An 18,225-nucleotide genomic window follows, 5' to 3' on the forward strand; every position below is an offset into this window, starting at 1 on the left:
TTTTTCCTCTGTCTCTATTTTGAGAGAGATCTTTCATTGAATATGACAGGATCTCATGTGGGACCAACATCTTTCTCCTGTGTTATGAACATATTCTAAAACTTGTCAGAGTTGGAGAAACTTATTTCCTCTCTTCAAATGCCTGCAGGGAAGTTTGGTAATCTCTGAATGAACTATGTCAGAATATCAGGAAGGTGAGACCTTTGTCACATCTATCATTTTATATTTACCATTTTTCAAGCTTGCAACACCCAGAGACTGAGCAGAATGAAGTGTCAAACGAACACCAACATCTTGGATATAAGTCATGGTAGTCATAGGGTAGATATTTGCTTGAAGAGGCAACTTGCTCATCGTCAGTCTAGGCTGGATCTGCAATATGAAAACAAACTTCAAAAACATATATTCTTTTTATACAATTAAATTTCAAAGACATTTTCAGACATTTATCCCATGTGCTTTGGAAGACCAACCATCATGAAAGCATACACTCAACTGTAGTATTTAGCTTTTTGGAGACTCGTGGCTAAAATTACCACTTTGGAAATGGTAACATCAATGTACTTTCAGATCAAAGAATATTAAAACAAATGCGAAAGATTCATCAAGGGAACCTACAAAAAGGGAACCTACAAAAAGGAATAATCACAGTTATAAAATGAGAGGAAAAAAAATTCTCCTTTAGAGAGCAAGCAGTGAATAGATTTTAAGTAGCAGAAAAGAAATTGTTGGTTGGCACTTTCAAATGGTACATGACAAATGAGTATTAGTATTAAAATTATTTTCATGTTGAAATATTCACTGTCTCCAGCAAAATGCAGTAGTACTGGTAACTGGAAAACCAGTAGTCTTTTACCAGGGAGTCATGGTCTCCCTGTATTTGCAAAACTGTTTTTAGCAAGAAAGGAAGGTAAGGCAAAACAATTTTTCTCTCTTTTGTGTGTACTGCACAGTTCAAGTTAAGACAACAGCCCTTTCCTCACATGTATTACCAATAAAAAAGGCATAATACATCCAAAAATACATCATTTATTTCCAACACAGAAGCAAGAAGCTGTTTGCTGGGTCTACCCTTGTGCATACTTATCACTGTGTTATCCAATGGGTTTTAACTTAATAAACAAAGCAGAGGGAAAGAAGGCATGCACAAATACTAGCAACTACATAATGACTTGTCATAACTTGCTGTATTATAATTCTTCTCTTACAAAGAATATATAGGAATATCCAACAAACTCCTTAAAAGCACAGTTACATCTTAGTCTGGTCTACATCAAATTTTATAACAGGTATATTTTTAAAAAGCGTTTCTCCTTTTAAATTATTAGTGCAGCTTAACATGAGATATTGTTTAATATAAGCTCTTTACATTTAGACAGTCAAATCCTGACACCCAAAGCTTTTACAATTAAAATATGGTAATTACCTGATATCCATTAAGATCAGTATAGAATCTATTTTGACTGTTTATGTCAGAAGAAATTCTCATTGCAAGTTCACGATTATATTCTCCTCTAATGTCCACAATATTGGAAACTTCAAGAGACTGACCTTCCAAACCTACATGAAAAAGATGCATTTAAAATCTCTAAAAGTGATTGCCACATGTATGAGAATGACTGTGACAGGACACAGTAATCTAGTTTTCATTTTCTGTTATATCTAACCAGATATTAGAAGACAGTTCAGTTATGTAACAGATGATAAAACAGTATTTCTAATTTGGTACAAATTGAACAGACTGTCTGAAAGATATCACTGAAGGGGAACAGGAGCAATACATGGTAAGAACCAATGTGGATTCCAGTAAAACATTAGGAAACAGCACACAGCTGTTAAGCACTGTCTTTAAATAAATATGCTAGAGCAAGACCTGCTCAGTCACTTCTCCCCTTCACTCTAAAGCAGCTGTCACTATTTCCAGACAAGAATGAAGTTACCAGCTTCTTAATAAACTGTTGAACTGAGCAGGAAATTGTAAGCAGCTCCTTTAATGAAAGGACTGAGAATCTTCCTTAAGGACAGCAAATTATGAAATTTGTATTGATACAACCACAAGCATGTTGATATTAGCATGATTTTGTTAATCTTTTTATCAGAAGCTTGTTATATTTTATTTTCTTCATAGTTGTATTTTTGCATTATCTCAAATTATGCAGTACAAAATGGGTGACAGTCTTTTCCCTGTCAACAAAACTTTGTTGACAGGGAAAAAGTTCATATTTATTAAAAGAAAGGATTAGGTGTCTGAAAATTCAGACAAGTTGTTCCATGAGATTTTTTTTTTCTACAGTGCCTTGTACTGAAAATTAAATACCTTTAACAATAACCTGACCTTTTCAAACAGTTCAAGTCACAGTCTGGAGTGGAATCATACCATCATCCAGCATCACCACTTCTACCCTTTCTGTAGTCTAATGGGACTAATGATTGCAAAAAGAATTGTACTAAGCACACAGAGATATGTATTTGCTTCCTCATCTGTTTTAAAATCTGAATGCCATCTGCAGAAGTACAGCAACTGTTAAAATTTTAACACTTACCAATGGCTATTAAACTTCAATGTTAAATGAAAAACACTTGGTTCAGCTAATTACTTTTTTTCCCAAACCTAGTCTGGAAAATATGGATTTATATGCTCCACATTTGATGCTCCCATTAATAGATTTTCCAAATATTTCAAGTATTTTTTCCAAATATTTAAAAGCACGAGTACCTTGAAGAAGTATACAGTATTTTAGTTTAGACTGTAACTCATTTTGTACTGCATAATTTGAGATAATACAAAAATACAACTGTGAAGAAAATAAAATATGACAAGCTTCTGATAAAAAGATTAATAAAATCATGCTGATATCAAAAACAAATGCCAATGGCACCAGAAGTTAAAAATCACTCTTACTGAACAGAGTTGTCAGCCCAGAGTATTTTCTGGCCAGAATCAACAGAATTTAAAGCCAAAATGGTAAAAGCTATTTTTTCCCAAAAATTGCTGAAGAAGATGTAGGAGTAGAGATAGGAGTACTATCGAAGAGGTGGATTAATCACACAATCAGTCTTGGCAAGCAGGTAGGTAACAACCAGAGATCTGGTCCTTACTTGAAATAAAAATGCATTTATACATTTACACATATTGATCTTTTTCCCCATGCTTTGTTACTGTACATATCTAGTGAGACTCAAAAAATATCTTATTTTAATTGAAGTAATGCTATATAAATAAATCCCCTCACAAAGCCAAGGAAATAGATCTCAGCAAAACAATGATGCCAAGTTATCAAATCTTAAACTTCGAAAAAGAACACTTGAAGAATTTTAAATAAAAACACACCAAAAAGCAATCGGACAATATATAAAATCTATTTTGCATCACTTTTCCTTGTCAAAGCTAGAAGCATGGTAAAGGACTTACCCATGTACACATTAGATATGTAAAGCTAGAAATATTGAAACATTGTGATGAATTAAAAATTGTCAGAAAAACCAAAGGAAAAAAGTAGACAGTACACTCACCAGGAAAGATAAATTTAAGTGTTAGGATTTGGCAAGCAAGTGATTTACACTGACAACTCATTTTCTGTGAACTGTGAAAGGGAAGTAGAATACTTCTAGCAGGTATATAGTAGCAAATTAAAGAAAGAGGAGTACTACAGAATAATCCACTTTAAAACAACAACCTCACTCTAACAAAAAAAAACAAAAAAAAACAAAACAAAAAAAAAAGTCTTTTCAGGCTTTTTCCCTTCCCTTCACTACAATAAATATCCTATATAAGTTCCCTCCTTGCTGAGAATTTTAATTTACTAAAACTCACACTGGAATGTGGCTTTCTTTCCATGTTCTTGGCAACCAGGTACCTCTTGACCTCAAGGTATTTTTTTTCATATAAGATGGATTTTAAATATTTGTCACATAAAACAAAGAAATCATAGTCTTGAATATATGTTGTGTTTCCTTAGGATCTTCAGCAACAAATTATTATGCAAACTCTTGGCTTGTGTTCCTAAGGAGTGTTGAGTTAATCTTTGATGCAGAATTACTGTATCAGCTAGCAGCTGAATTCTGGTCAGATTTTTGTGCATGTATAAACTCCAGCAACTTCAAACTTCAATGAACACATTCACAAAAATGAAACATCTGAATCAATTTTAGTTCTAGATCAAAGTACACTAGAACTAAAATCAAAAACACCAAAAAAAAACCCCAAAACAAAAACAACTCTCCCCCAAAAAACAACAAAAAAGCCCAAACAAACAAAACAAAGCAACCCCAGACGTCAATACTATTTTTGAAACCTAAAAGAAAGAAGGAAAAGATCAAGCAACACTTTCTAAGTATTTATAACTTTTTTTTTTTTTTGAAGTTGTTTAGGAAAAAAAATTAAATATGATAAACAGGATTTAAAAAACATGAAGACAATTTTGACTCCTACAGTAAACTTGGTAATATGAAACATGTAGTTTCCTGCAATTGAAAACATTAATCAGTGCTTCTTTATTTTAGAATAATTCCAGTAAACATAAATAGTGAATAACTGAAAATGTATGTTTCTTAATAACAGAAGGATATACTTAAGCATGTTAATTCGAGTTTTCATATGAAAATAATTGTATACAATCGCATTATGATTTCCTTCTTTTACATGTTTTAGTGACCAATTCAATCAAGTTTGAAAGGGTAGAAAGTTTCCAAAATTAACATTTACCTATAATTTCCTTGGAAAGCAGTAGCTGAACAGTAGAGAAACAAACAAATGAAAGCCTTACTGAAGAAAACAAAGGAAAACTGATATGATGGTATGACCTAAGAGCCAAGAAGTTGATGTTTGGTGCTGGTGCCTCTCAACAGACACAGACAATTCTGTCATGAGCTCTCACAAGCAGATAAAGGACAGACAAAGGGATGTCATAAATAACTAAAGCTTAAAGTTTGAAGTAAACTAGACTTCTCTATTAAGGCCATTAATATATATTGTACTTCCATCAGTAAATGTGAAACTATGAAAGAAGCTACATTTTTACACTATCTCCAATGTATTTCTATTTTTTTTCTGATTTTCAAAATGTACAGCACTCAGATGAGCCAGTAAATTCTGGAGAGGTTATCTCCAGCTAAACTGTTAAGTACACCAGCTTAATGACTAACATGATACTCAGAGAGGAATCACAGTAGACTGGAGTCAATATAACTTCAGTCTCACGAACTCTGCACTAGTGCAGAAGTGTAATTAAAGATTAAAAAGGCAGATAGGATCCAAGACCACAGTGATGTAAAATAACTGCCAAGAGAGACAGAATTTCACAGCTCTTACCCTGGACTTTATACAGCCGCATGGTATGTGTCACATGGTGAAAAAAACAAACAACTTCTGAGAAAATCTTTCCATGAGCAACTCTTACGGTAGGTGGGTCTGTAAAAATATAAGGCTACAAAAAGAAAACACAAAGTCAGAGTGAGTATTTTGGAAATTTTGCATAAATGTAATATCAATAAATTGACGTACTTAATAATTATTAAAACAGTGTTTTTTAAACCATTCTAGATCTAAAAAAAATTGCAGATTAAAAAATTACTCTTAATCTGAAATTCAGCAACTTCTCTTCAGAGTCTTACATTTTCTTTAGCTGAAATTAGGTTAGATCTCATTACATATCTCACAAGTATTTTATGAGGATTAATGGATAAAAGGTCTACAGACAAGCACATGAATGCATTAATCCAGATTAATGCATGAATGCTCAATCCCCATATTGTATCTGGATTGAGCTCTTTCGCTAGCAAAATTATAACTGCTAATCAGCAATTAAGTACTGTAGTTTCAAAATTTGGGGAAGGTAGTTTAACTACGTCTGTCAGTGGTACACAATGCATAAGGAAATCCTCCCCTACTCTGCTCTGTGGATCAGTTTACACATCCTTTGAAAGTAGAAGAGAAAGCTTTTTCTTCACCAGATGCAGCTACAGCTGTCAGTGGAGCTCCCTGGAATGCAGGGTAGGGCTGGGAATCACTGTGAAATGTCAAGGAGGGCAGTGGCTTACTACTTATGGCTCCCACAGAATAGGACAAATCCACACTCAAACTAAAGAGATGAATAATTTTTCCACGTAGTCACAGTATTTACAGTCTTGCCTAGGCAAACAATGACTTTATTTTTAAAAAAAAAAAGTTGATCTCACACTAAACTGTGTGCACCAGATGGGAATGCATGTCTGCAAAGGTAAAAATTAATTAAATACTGAGTGTACAAGCCAAAAATGAAAATATGACACATGCAACTACTTCAGTAGGGAAACAGCTGTAAATAAATACTTCATTCAAAGAAACCCTATCCTAAATGCTTGAAAAACACATTACTCAGAGGAATCTAGGCAGAAAGCTCTCAGAGGGTAACTGTTTTACTTCTGTATATAGCGAGGCCATAAGGACTACATACGTGGTCTTTCTAGAAGCAATGACACCAAAGATCAAATGTATTTTGAGGATGAACAGCGATCAAGCTTACATACATACAGACAAAACATGCTAGAGAAGAACAAGTACAGGTAAATATCCAATATTCTTTGAGCATATAACTGTATGTATATTTACAGGGAAGATTTCAAGAAGTATTGTATAAAAGAAAAAACTGAAAGAGACTTTCAAGGGCAAAAAAAGCCTGCCTTTTCTATTCACATACTTAGAGCTTCAGAATATTCTTTAATAAAAGCTTTGCCAGAGCTACAAGAGGCAACTCTGCAGTTATCAACTACAGGAATATTTTGTACAGGAGTTTGGAAGAGAAATCAGTTACTTTGATAAGATTATTTGGTTTAGGGAGAGACAGCTTTTTCCTACTGAAAATCTCATCCAGTTAATCAATAAAAAGATTCCAAATAGCGTTGTGTACTTCTTGATAGTCTACATGAAAAAATGGCAGAATACTTCTATAGGATCTCATCTTGTCAGTAAGACAGACAAATGTGATCTGTTTTGCAAAAGCCACTTGCTAGGTGAGAAATACAGAAGGAATATGGTATTCAGGGGGCACATAAGACAGATGAACTAATACACTGAGATAAAAGAAATTTGAAGACCAGATCTTAGGTTAGAACTTCTTATTTCCATGAAAAACTGACAATATCTGTACCTGTAGACTTAATTTTCCCTTTCTGGCAGAAGTGATATTTGCTTTTCTATCACATATAGTCAAAGAAGACAAACTCATTTAATCTGTGACTACATGGCTCCTATAAGTTAAAAATCCCACAGAGGAGGAACTGAATGACTGATCCAATGGTGCAATAATCAAACCCTTCAAAATCCTCCCTGCAGAGTAGAGCAACACAAAGGTACTCAAGCTAGCAAAGACAGACAGAAATAGCACCTAAAAGAACTCTCAAAAAATGAAGTGAGAAACCTGAGGTCATCAGGAAAAGCCAATGACCTGTGACCTAGGAGAATTCCCTTATACAGACAGCAAACTGCCAAATATATTCTGTTATCAAAGTAACACAAATCTTATGGTCTTCTGTAGTTTGTACGAGTATTTCTTGCTGGGCTCTCACTGGAGCTAGCCAGCAAAATGGAGAGATGCTGGATGAGTGACATAGGAATATCAAAGGCTGTGCACTTATTAGAAAAAATTACCTGAAATAATTTAAAAAATCAAAAATTAAAAAACCTCCACCAAACACAAACATTTGGAGGAACTCTTTTCCATTGAGTTTTTCAGTACAAAACATGAGTGTGATATTGACAACAGCTATCAAAATACACAGAAAGCTGAAATGAGATGGATCTATCAGCTCTAAGATTCTGGAATACTGCCACAAATACTAAGTTCACACACCTGAGCCTCCAGGCTGCATATGTAGTCAAATCAGCTCTTCTTCTGAAGATAAAGGCAACCACACAGACTGTTCTGAACTAAACTGAAAGATCAGCTGATGGGAAAGGAACTGTTATTTTTCAGATATTGCCTGAAATGAATCAATGTTTTAAAAATAATAATTCGTAATTTTGCTAGGACATGCATTGAGTTTGCAAGACTCCAATTCAGTCACAGTGCTAGAAAAGGCATAAAAGAAGAAGGTAGCTTACAAAGGCAGATGCTATCACATAGTTTTGGGGATCAGACAAGTTCTTTCTAATAGAAAGAGTGGCAATATGATGTATACTCAAGTTCTCAAGGATGACTGATGTTCCCTGATTGTTGGGCAAGCAGGAAAAGTGAAATAAAGATACGGCAGTGATAGAACAGAGGAGACTTTTAATTCTTAATTTGGTGCTTAGAAAAGCACTAATCCCAAGAACTTATTTGTTGATAGATACCAGGAGAAATACCAGGACTTCAGAACCTTTAAAGAGATAATTCCCCAGGTTTGCCTCAACAAAAACATTTCAATCTACCAGACTTTTAAGCAGGAAAACATCTTTATGCATTGAATATGCAAATATTCTAGTATAATTATAAAGATCCTTGGTGAGATGCACAGGTCTGAGAAATGATCCTGGTCCCAGATCTGAAATACAAAGTTACTTTTGATATGAAAGTCTAAGGCAATGTAGAAAGAACAAACAATGATAGATATTTGCAAAACTGATTTGACAAAGTCCTTGTCTCAATTCAGTGTTAAATCTGCTTTGTAAACCAGCATGGGCTAAAGGACCTTCAACAGCCTGAAATAATCTGTGATTACTCACACCTTGAACTGAAAAAAAATTATTTTGGTTTCATTTCCAATGGTTAGTCTGAAGACTCCACTTTCTAAAGAGTCAAAATAAGTAGCTGCTGTAATTATCTGTTTCTTCTCAGCTCCAGTGGAATGAATTCCATTGTATAAGATCCAGCACCCTGGTGAGGCAGCTTTTGTTGAGCCTGGAAATCAGTATTTTTCAGAAACAGGACATCAGAACTATGGGTTACAGGGTTCAAAAATCATCTTTCTGTATTCCTACCCAAGAGAAATAAGACAACCTTCCTTAGAAATATAATGGGCAGGAGGAGACCTGGGGAGAAGCTAGGTAGGAATTTTAAGGGAGAATATTCAGAACAAAATAAAACCTTGTGAATCCCTAGGGTATATAAAAATACTTAAAATCAAAACAGGTGCCAAAGAGTGGAAATAACTGGAGATAAACCTTCACCAAAGTATTTAATGGCTTGTATAGAAAATGGCACGGCATATTGCAGCCTGGAGGCATGAAGCATGGGCAGTAAGCTTTCCCCTTTTGACAGGTAAAGCACTCCTAACCATTTTAGTGTGGCCAGGAAACTTCTGGTAGTGCAGCATACTGTTGATCTGGGTGCCAAAAAAAACTACGCGCAGGGGAAAATTTTCAACCACAGATGAAATGTTCTGGATAGGTCTAAAATTAATTAAATCCCAAGACAAGACCTACAGGAAAAGGTGTTCCTCAATAGGAGATTGCCCCTTATTTGGCAGGGTTTGAGATTAGACTAAGCTAAGACTATTTTTTTTAGCTCTAGCACTAGAGGTTCTGCAAGGGGGGAAAAAAATCTGTTTTCTTATATATTCTCTTAGTACATAAGTACTTATGGGAACTAGCACATACACAGAATCACAGAACCAGCTGCCTGAGGGAGAATCAAAATTTCCTACTCAGGGTGTACCAAAACTCATCACTTTGATACTGAAAAAAATTATTTGTAAAACAAAAAAATCAACTACTCACATTGATCCCACAAATATTTAGCATCTGATGCTTTGGAAAAAACTGCTTTGTTCTATTCCCAGTTGATACCAAGCACGGCTAGTAATAAGTCATCACATATTGACTTGTCTTGAATACACAGAAGAAAACAGAGACATTCAACTGTTTCAAAGTTTATTGAATACTGTGGGTTTTTTTCCCACAGATCTACAAAAAAATGAGTTGGACATTCTTCATGAACTCACAGGAGATAAAAGACATGTTTTGCCATTATGAACAGGACATTTATATTTATTGTGAGGCCCAAGGAAATCCCTTCCTTCTAAACTTTGCTAACACTGTCAACCAGTTACACTGCACTGCCATTTAAAAAAATTAAGATGCTGCCTTTTTCCCTGGTGCCTTGCTTTTTGTTTCGATTTTGCAGAAAAGACAAAGGCATGGTGGGACAACTGCCCTATCTCCTTAGACCTGCAGGATGGAGCCCCCACTCTCTGCCTCTGTTTTGGACTTTGCACCATTGTAGTTTAGCACTACAGTTAGACAAATGATTAAACCAGATGAAGAAAAATTTCTGAGTACTGCAGAACTGAAAATAAAGCAACCAAAATATTTATCAGACAAAAAATTGATCAGTTAACAAGAGCAAAGAAAACATATAACTCTACTCATACCAAAGGAAGATAGTCCATAAAAAGCAAAAATCTTTGTGAATTTTGCTATAATACTAAGGGTAAGGGAGGTAAGAAATAAACCAAAACAACAAAACACCCAGCCAAAAATCAAGAAAACTGCATGCCATCTATCCTATTGCCAATTCACACATGGACTTAGAAAGTTAGTCAATCTACATCGCACCAAGAACACTGAACAGATGGTATTTCTTTTAAGACAGAAAGCATTAGCTTAAACTGGTTTAGGAGCTACTATGGAATTACACTGTTATTCCCAGTGGGACAAGTTAATTAGTGTTATTAAAATGCAAGCCAAATGAGCCTTATGGTGAAGCATAATATAAATGAAGCAGAATTTTCAGAAGTATAACAATTTCATTTTTATTGTATAAAATGTTACACTACAAAATTAGAACAGTGCCCTTTTAATGTTAACTTAAAATGCAGTTTAATTTCATTTTTCTTTTCTAAATGTGCTTGCAGACATGTGACAGATTTTTTCTGATTAAACCATACCATTTTGCTACCTCAGTCTCTCTAGACTATTTTCATAAAGCAAATTACTTAAATATATAGTTTAATTTATGTAACTGCTAGATTTAGTGATTATTTTTATAAGCAAAAGATGAATTAGAATATAAAATAAAATAAGTTAAAGTGTGACCACACAGCTAGTGAAAGATAAAAATTAAAAACCCTAAGTGACATTGTTCAAGTATTCATAGATACACAATAAAATGAAGAAATGGGAAATGGCATATAAAATGAAGGATAAGAGAACCCTGACAAATATATCTGAAGTAAACAATTATGGGATTAAATGTACTAACTAGTTCAAAACTGTAAACTCACAGACTTCGGAAGGGGAAGGGGAAGGGGAAGGGGAAGGGGAAGGGGAAGGGGAAGGGGAAGGGGAAGGGGAAGGGGAAGGGGAAGGGGAAGGGGAAGGGGAAGGGGAAGGGGAAGGGGAAGGGGAAGGGGAAGGGGAAGGGGAAGGGGAAGGGGAAGGGGAAGGAGAAGGAGAAGGAGAAGGAGAAGGAGAAGGAGAAGGAGAAGGAGAAGGAGAAGGAGAAGGAGAAGGAGAAGGAGAAGGAGAAGGAGAAGGAGAAGGAGAAGGAGAAGGAGAAGGAGAAGGAGAAGGAGAAGGAGAAGGAGAAGGAGAAGGAGAAGGAGAAGGAGAAGGAGAAGGAGAAGGAGAAGAGGAGAAAAGAGAAAGAGAAAGAAAGCAAAACACCTTTTCCTTCTGCCAAAAATTAGAATGATTACTCTTGCATATTTCCTAAAATGGTAAGGGTAGAACTCATGGTTTGCCTTTTGTATGCAACTTGAGTTTTCTCAAGAGAAACTCAGAAGAAATATGCTGCCAACTAGCTAGCTTCATAAATGGTCATTATTTTATCTTTTGCCTTCTGAAATATCACCATTCCAGTTCCAAAAGGGAAGTAGGAGACTCCGTATGGTAATTAAGTCTCCGTAAAAATGCTGCCATTTCCCAATTTCCAATTTGAAAACTAATAGGAATATGCCATTGCTCTACAATAATTACAACAGCTAAAAATACAGATAACCCTAGAGAACTAAATCAGAACAGTTCCTTGCTACTCTGTCTTTATATTCACCAACTGGGACCCAGTATCTTAATCACTATATCAAACTAAATATGCTAATATCTGCTTAGAAAGTAGCTCTGAACCAGAAGCAATTCATTCACAATTAAAAAAATATTAAAAGTCAGAAAAGTGAAGATGAAGAAATGAATCAGTATGACCTACACATTTTCACCATAGAAAGTAAAACTTAACTTATTTTACTGATAATGAATGGTCACATCTCACTGGATTTCTTGCAAGGATTGCTTCTTAAGGTTTTAGGGAACCATATATATTCTCTAGATTTTCACATTTTCGAATTTCAATTATGTTTTAACCCTCTGATGTAGGGTTAGTAAGTATGAACTTCTGTCAATCATTTCAGTAGCCCATGTCATTATGTCTAGCCACACAGCTTTTATTTCAGTTTTGGGGACAACTAGCTTTTCCAATCTGTATTTGCCAAACACTTTAAGTTACCTCAAGATTAGAATCTTTTTGCAAACAAAAGGTTTACCTTGGCATCTCCATCTGGTAAGAAGAGATAAGCTCCACTTTTATCTCGGTTACTGGTAGTTCCATACCAAGCAAACTCTACCTTCATTTGATGATTTTTACCATCTTTTTTGGTATTTATTTTCTAAAAGGACAGAGATTCATGTTAGGTTTCCATAAAGCAGCACAAAAATTAAGATACAGTGTTTTGAAATACAATATAACGTACCTCTAGTAATCCAGACGTTCCGGAAAACCACAGTTTCATGTATGCATTTTCTAAGATTATATTATCCACAGAATGTTGCATCTCTTTTATCTTGAAAACTCTATCCGGCTTCTCCTGTCTGCTATTCCTTACATATAGGTTATAGTCAGCTAAAACTGCTGCTGAATTCTCATCCTCCAAAAGCTGATAAACTCCAATCCCAAGAGGTGGTAGATGTGCCACAAAAGAGATCTGTTGGGAGCAAACAAGTAGCCATTACTAAAAATAGCAAAATATCAACTTTCTTTACTGAATTTGTGTTCACAGGAACTCCTTTTGCTTGAAGGATTTTAGGATGGCTGAGTTTTCCGATAGTCCATAAATAAATATGAAGAATTAACAGACAAAAGTATCTGCATCACTGATTTGCTTAGCATCAAGATACCATTATATTAATGCAATAATAAATTTGAATCTTGTTAAGAATGTTAGCTGTGATATGCAGTTCTAAGTATATTTGCTTTTCACTGAAGATGCATGCGTACTGGATCAAGTGCACATGGACTCTACTTATTATTTCATTTTGAAATTTAAATTTAAAAATGCTTGAAAATAACTAAACATAAAGCATCTCATTTTCAGTCTCTGTTTTTTTAGAAACTATTATCTGCATAAAAGAGTAGTATACCAGGTACATCTCCAAAACAATTTGTTTAGAATTTGAAGTCCAGACAAGTAATTTCATTTCCTCTTCTTCAGGCAATAAAAGTACTAATTATTGTGCTGGTTTTGGCTGGGATAAACTTAAATTTCTTCATAGTGGCACTTTTGGTGCTTGGTTTGAGTATTAACCACATTGATGACACAGCAATGTTTCAGCAATGTCTGAGCAGGGCTTATGCAGGATCAGGGCCCTTTCTGCTGCTGCACCAGTGAGAAGGATGGGGGGGCACAAGGAGTTGAGAGGGGATACAGCCAGGACAGCTGATACCAACTGACCAAAGAGATATTCCAGACCATGTGACATGATGCTCAGCAATAAAAACTGTGAGAAGAAAAAGGAAGAGGGGGATGTTTGGAGTGATGGTGTTTGTTTTCCCAAGTCACTGTCCCATGTGATGAAGTCCTCTCTGCTCTGCTGGGGATGGCTGAGCACCTGCCCAACCTTGGGACACAGTGAATGAATTCCTCGTTTTGGTTTGCTTGTGTACACAGCTTCAGCTTTACCCATGAGCTTTCTTACCATTAACCATCTAACTTTATCCTCCACTCCACTAAGCAAATGTGTATGGGGTTGAGCTGCTTAGCAGGGTTTACCCACAACAGTTTTCCTTTTGGAACACAACTGAGAGACAGTAATTGAATTAGCTTCACAGAAATACTACCCTGAACTAAGTTCCTACATCAAAAGGGATCAAAACATAAGCCTGAAAGCTTGTGTTACTATTAACAGTATTACTATTACAGTAAAACACTATTACTGTATCATTAAAAATTTAACGAAATAAATTTCTGATGTGTAATGTGATCACTGATGAAAATTTTCTATAATGGTGTACAACTCAAAAATTCTCAGAAGTTTTGCTTCAAACAAAAAACAGGAGGTGGGCTTGAAGTTATCTGTACAGCTTCAGTATTTGGAAAGTAAGAGGACATCTGAATGTAAATGCTTAAGCCATTGCACATACCAGACCTTCCAGCTGGAGTGCTTGAGAACATACAGACTTGTGTGGCTGTGTGTACAGACTGGTACTTGAAGGAAGAAGCAGCTCAATTGAGAAAGTGAGAGGAAAAGACACACATCCAGTATTTTCCACTCATGCAGCTGAAGCTGATTCTTTAAATTTAGTAAATTATATCACAAAAGTTGTTAAACAGTTGTTAACAGCTTATCAGTTTAAGAAACATTAATACGAAACACATTTATGTGTTTATGTTGACTTTTTGGGGGGCTTTTGTTGCTCTGCTTTGGTTTTTTTTACTAAAATTGACTGAATTAAAAGTATTGTCTGTAGAGAATAGAATTGCCAATATATGAAGTACACTTTCCATTTTCTTCAACTATGAAGGTACAGTATCCGTCAAAAAAAATATTTTTTTGCCTTCACTTAAAGTAGAGTACCTGATAGGCTTCATGTGATATTGTAGTTGCTCCATCCCAAACAGCACTAATCTGGACAGTAACAGGTTTTCCCAAGGGAGACAATAATTTAACTCTGGGTGAATTCACATTGACTGAAACCACTGAAAATCGCTCTTGTTCCGTAGGATTATATATCAAAAGGTATCTGAAAAAAATGTATTTACTAAATTATCTTTTGGCAACCAAGCTTCCTCCTTCAGGTTTATGTTTTACTGCACATAAATTTTACATACAGAGGATTAAAACAACGTTAGAACAACAGGTACATACCACAACAAATAAATATACAAAACATTACCAAGAAACAATGGATATTTAACATCAATTATTTGCAGATCTTCTTTTCTTAAGGCTATTATTTCTCCAAGAAATTTTGAAAATTCCTTAAAAAATGCATCTATTCCCCATTATAACTGCTAAAGAATTACTATTAACAGTTGCAAGCACAACCAAGATACTTAAGGACATTTAAAATGTAGTTTTCAGGCTGAACAATCAAATTCTCATCCACAATCGCTCTTTTTTAACACAGTTTAGAAAAAATGAGTGAAGAAAACTGGCTGTACATATATATATATATATATATATATATATATATATATTCACTAAAGGAACTAGTTTCTCTCTCCTATAAGGGAAAGTACAAAACTATTTAAATTATAATTTAGCATCATTCACTATGGCAACTGTCTACATATCTTCTTAATAAGTACATATGGAATAACTATTTTTTTCCATAATCTTATGCCTTTTCTTACATCTGGACATAGATTACGCTACTAACCAAAAGAATCAGCCTTGAGCTGAACAGACTGACTTTATTAGCCGATATATGTATTTTATTATTACAAGTTCATATATTGTAAGGTATAGAAAAACAAAATGATACTAGAACATTTGTGGCTCATGCAATTGTAGATCTATCATTGTACATCATGTATTTTCACTGACAAGCTCAAAGAATGCAGTATTTACAACTGTTCCCTGAAGCTTCCCTCTGTTCATGCCATCCTTTAAAAGAAGTCTTTTACAACAAAAACTGCTCTTGACAAAACTTCTGATATCTTCTTAACTATATAAAGCAGAATGAATACTCTATCTTCAACCCCCCTAACACTCCCCACTGTAAAGCAGTTTACTTCTTCATGGGATCAGATCTTTCATCAGTTCCCATGAGATCCATTTCTTACTTATCAAATCACTCCTTCCACATTCCTTCTAAGTAGATTCTCCTTGTTCTCTACTCTGTGTTTCGTATTCAAATTCTTCAGGGTTTTGTCTGTGGTTTTATTTCTTTTGCTTTCATATCTTAAACCTCAAATTCAATTATCCCCTTGACAGATCAAACCACTTCACCTAAAATTGTCTCCATCCACCCAACCTACAAGTCTCATTTAGAATCCCAACCAGGCCACCATTTCTCCCTTTTTACTGGCTATCTTCATTTGCCTGCATCAAATTTGGCTAGTTAATTTCTAAGAGCTTCACTGCTACCCTATTACCTCACAATCAGTTGGAAATGAAAGGTCAACTCCAATTTCTCATTAGTTGAATAAACAAAGTAAGAGGCTTTATTAGTCTTTTTTATCAAGAACCTTTGGATTACTTGCTATATATCAAATGAGCCTCCCATAAAAAATATTTTCAACTCCTTAAATTCCTGCCTTGAAGTATTGTTTAAAACATGACTTCTAAGCATACCAATGATTTGCAATGTGTATTTGTGATCACAAATAAAAATGCTTTTGGATGCTCTCTTTTGCCCCGTTTCATGTTGAAGACTCCTAGATTATTAAACAATATAATAGTTAACGATATTCAGGGTCAGCTTTCAGAGTCTTGAAGAACATGTGCAAGACTTTCTGAGAACCTCCCCTAGACCTGGGTAAGGCATTTTACACTTCTCCTTATCTGAAGCTGCCTTCTTCCAGAGTAAGATTTTAATATAAATATTTTGGTTAATCTTAATGGGTGTTTTTGTTGGTTTGGGGTTTTGTTGTTGTTGTTGTTGTTTTAATAACATTAGTGGAATCAAAACCTAGCTAAATCAATCCTGTTCTCAGTCTCAACCCATTACAAATAAGGAAGAGCAAAGAAATTATTTTTAATTTTTTTTAAACTCATCATGTACTGTGAAAAAAGTGTGTTAAGAACTCTGTCAGAAACAGTACAGATTAACAGATGATTGAATACCAAAGCTCAAAATGAATCCTCATTCTCATCCATCAACAGAACACCACATCTTTTTTTTTCTTTATTCTTCTTATACAATTGAATTCCTCAATTCTTATGCCTCCAAGTAAAAGCAGACCTTATGCATATAATAATTTTTCTGTAATGCTACACATCCTCATTAAATTTAAATTATCTGCCAAGCAAAGAATAATTTTGTGCAAAAAATATTTCCAGGAACTTTGTTCACCTTCCCAGAGGTGCAAACATATTTCACAATTTTAATTAGTTGCATGACAGATTTACCTATAACAAAATACCTTAGAAACTGTAGTATTAATACTGTATTTCATCAGGCTACATTTTTTGAATTTGTATTTGGATTAAACAAATTTGTAGTATCAAAATATATACATATTTTAACTTCTGAATTAATGTATTTTAAGTTCCTTATATCTGTGTAGAGTAATAGGATAGTCAGAGGATGCTAGCAATGAAAGCCAGATTTTCAACACTTGAAATGGAGGAATTTTGATTATACACTAATATTTTAACATATTATTTCAGGAGGACTGTAGTAGTTATACAAAGTAAGACATAATTCTTGTGCATATACAAAAACACTGACTAATGCAATTACTTACACATTACTTCTGAAGTACCATTCAATTCCCACCCTTAAATAATATCCCACTATAAAATTTGTAGATTTTATTTGAAAAAAGAAAAAAAAGATCTACACCTGACTTAAGCTGTATCATTGCAAAGAATGTCATGCAAAAAGCTGGGCATAATTGCTTAATGCACTGTGGTTGCATTACACAGAGGAGCACCTTGATAATATTTAAAGGTTTTCTATTCCTTATTTTAAGGCAAAAGACATGAATATTACTGTCATTCAGAAGAAGCAAGCAAATATTTTCTTTTCATTATTCAGGTCACTGGTATTTGGCAACACCACCAGTAAAATTATTAAAGTTTACATCTTTCATTCAGTTGAGGAGTGAAGGGTTTTAATGGTTATTGGTAAAATTCATATGAAAAATTTTATCTGAAATATTTTACTTTAGAGGCACCATTATGGCCAAGAGTCAGCCCTAATTTAGTTTGTTTGTTCCGGAAATCTAAGAATCCTAAAACTATGTTAAAATAAACTGCATCGGTACAAAAACCATGACTAAACCACTCACATGGAGACCACATATTTCACCTCTGCACTGGGAGCAGGAGTTAACTGCTCCCAGCCCATAAAAAAAATGAGAAGTTACTCAGATTTGAGCTCCTAATCC

At 34.6% G+C, this 18,225-nt stretch overlaps 1 protein-coding gene across 2 annotated transcripts in view; it reads right to left on the reverse strand.

Annotated features, from left to right (window-relative positions):
- Positions 1 to 18,225, reverse strand: part of MAN2A1 (mannosidase alpha class 2A member 1) — a 112,839-nt gene that overhangs the window by 24,331 nt on the left and 70,283 nt on the right. For both annotated transcript variants that reach the window (XM_066181836.1, XM_066181835.1), the window contains exons 13-18: positions 14,744 to 14,909; positions 12,643 to 12,873; positions 12,436 to 12,558; positions 5,312 to 5,426; positions 1,427 to 1,560; positions 231 to 372 (exon numbers count right to left, since the gene is read on the reverse strand). In XM_066181836.1, coding sequence (XP_066037933.1) covers positions 231 to 372; positions 1,427 to 1,560; positions 5,312 to 5,426; positions 12,436 to 12,558; positions 12,643 to 12,873; positions 14,744 to 14,909 — 911 coding nt within the window. The remainder of the gene's footprint in view (positions 1 to 230; positions 373 to 1,426; positions 1,561 to 5,311; positions 5,427 to 12,435; positions 12,559 to 12,642; positions 12,874 to 14,743; positions 14,910 to 18,225) is intronic.

The sequence above is a fragment of the Chamaea fasciata genome, unplaced genomic scaffold (genome assembly GCF_029207755.1).
Source record: "Chamaea fasciata isolate MVZ Bird 193981 ecotype frontalis unplaced genomic scaffold, bChaFas1.0.hap1 SCAF_4, whole genome shotgun sequence".
NCBI classification, from domain to species: Eukaryota; Metazoa; Chordata; class Aves; order Passeriformes; family Sylviidae; genus Chamaea; species Chamaea fasciata.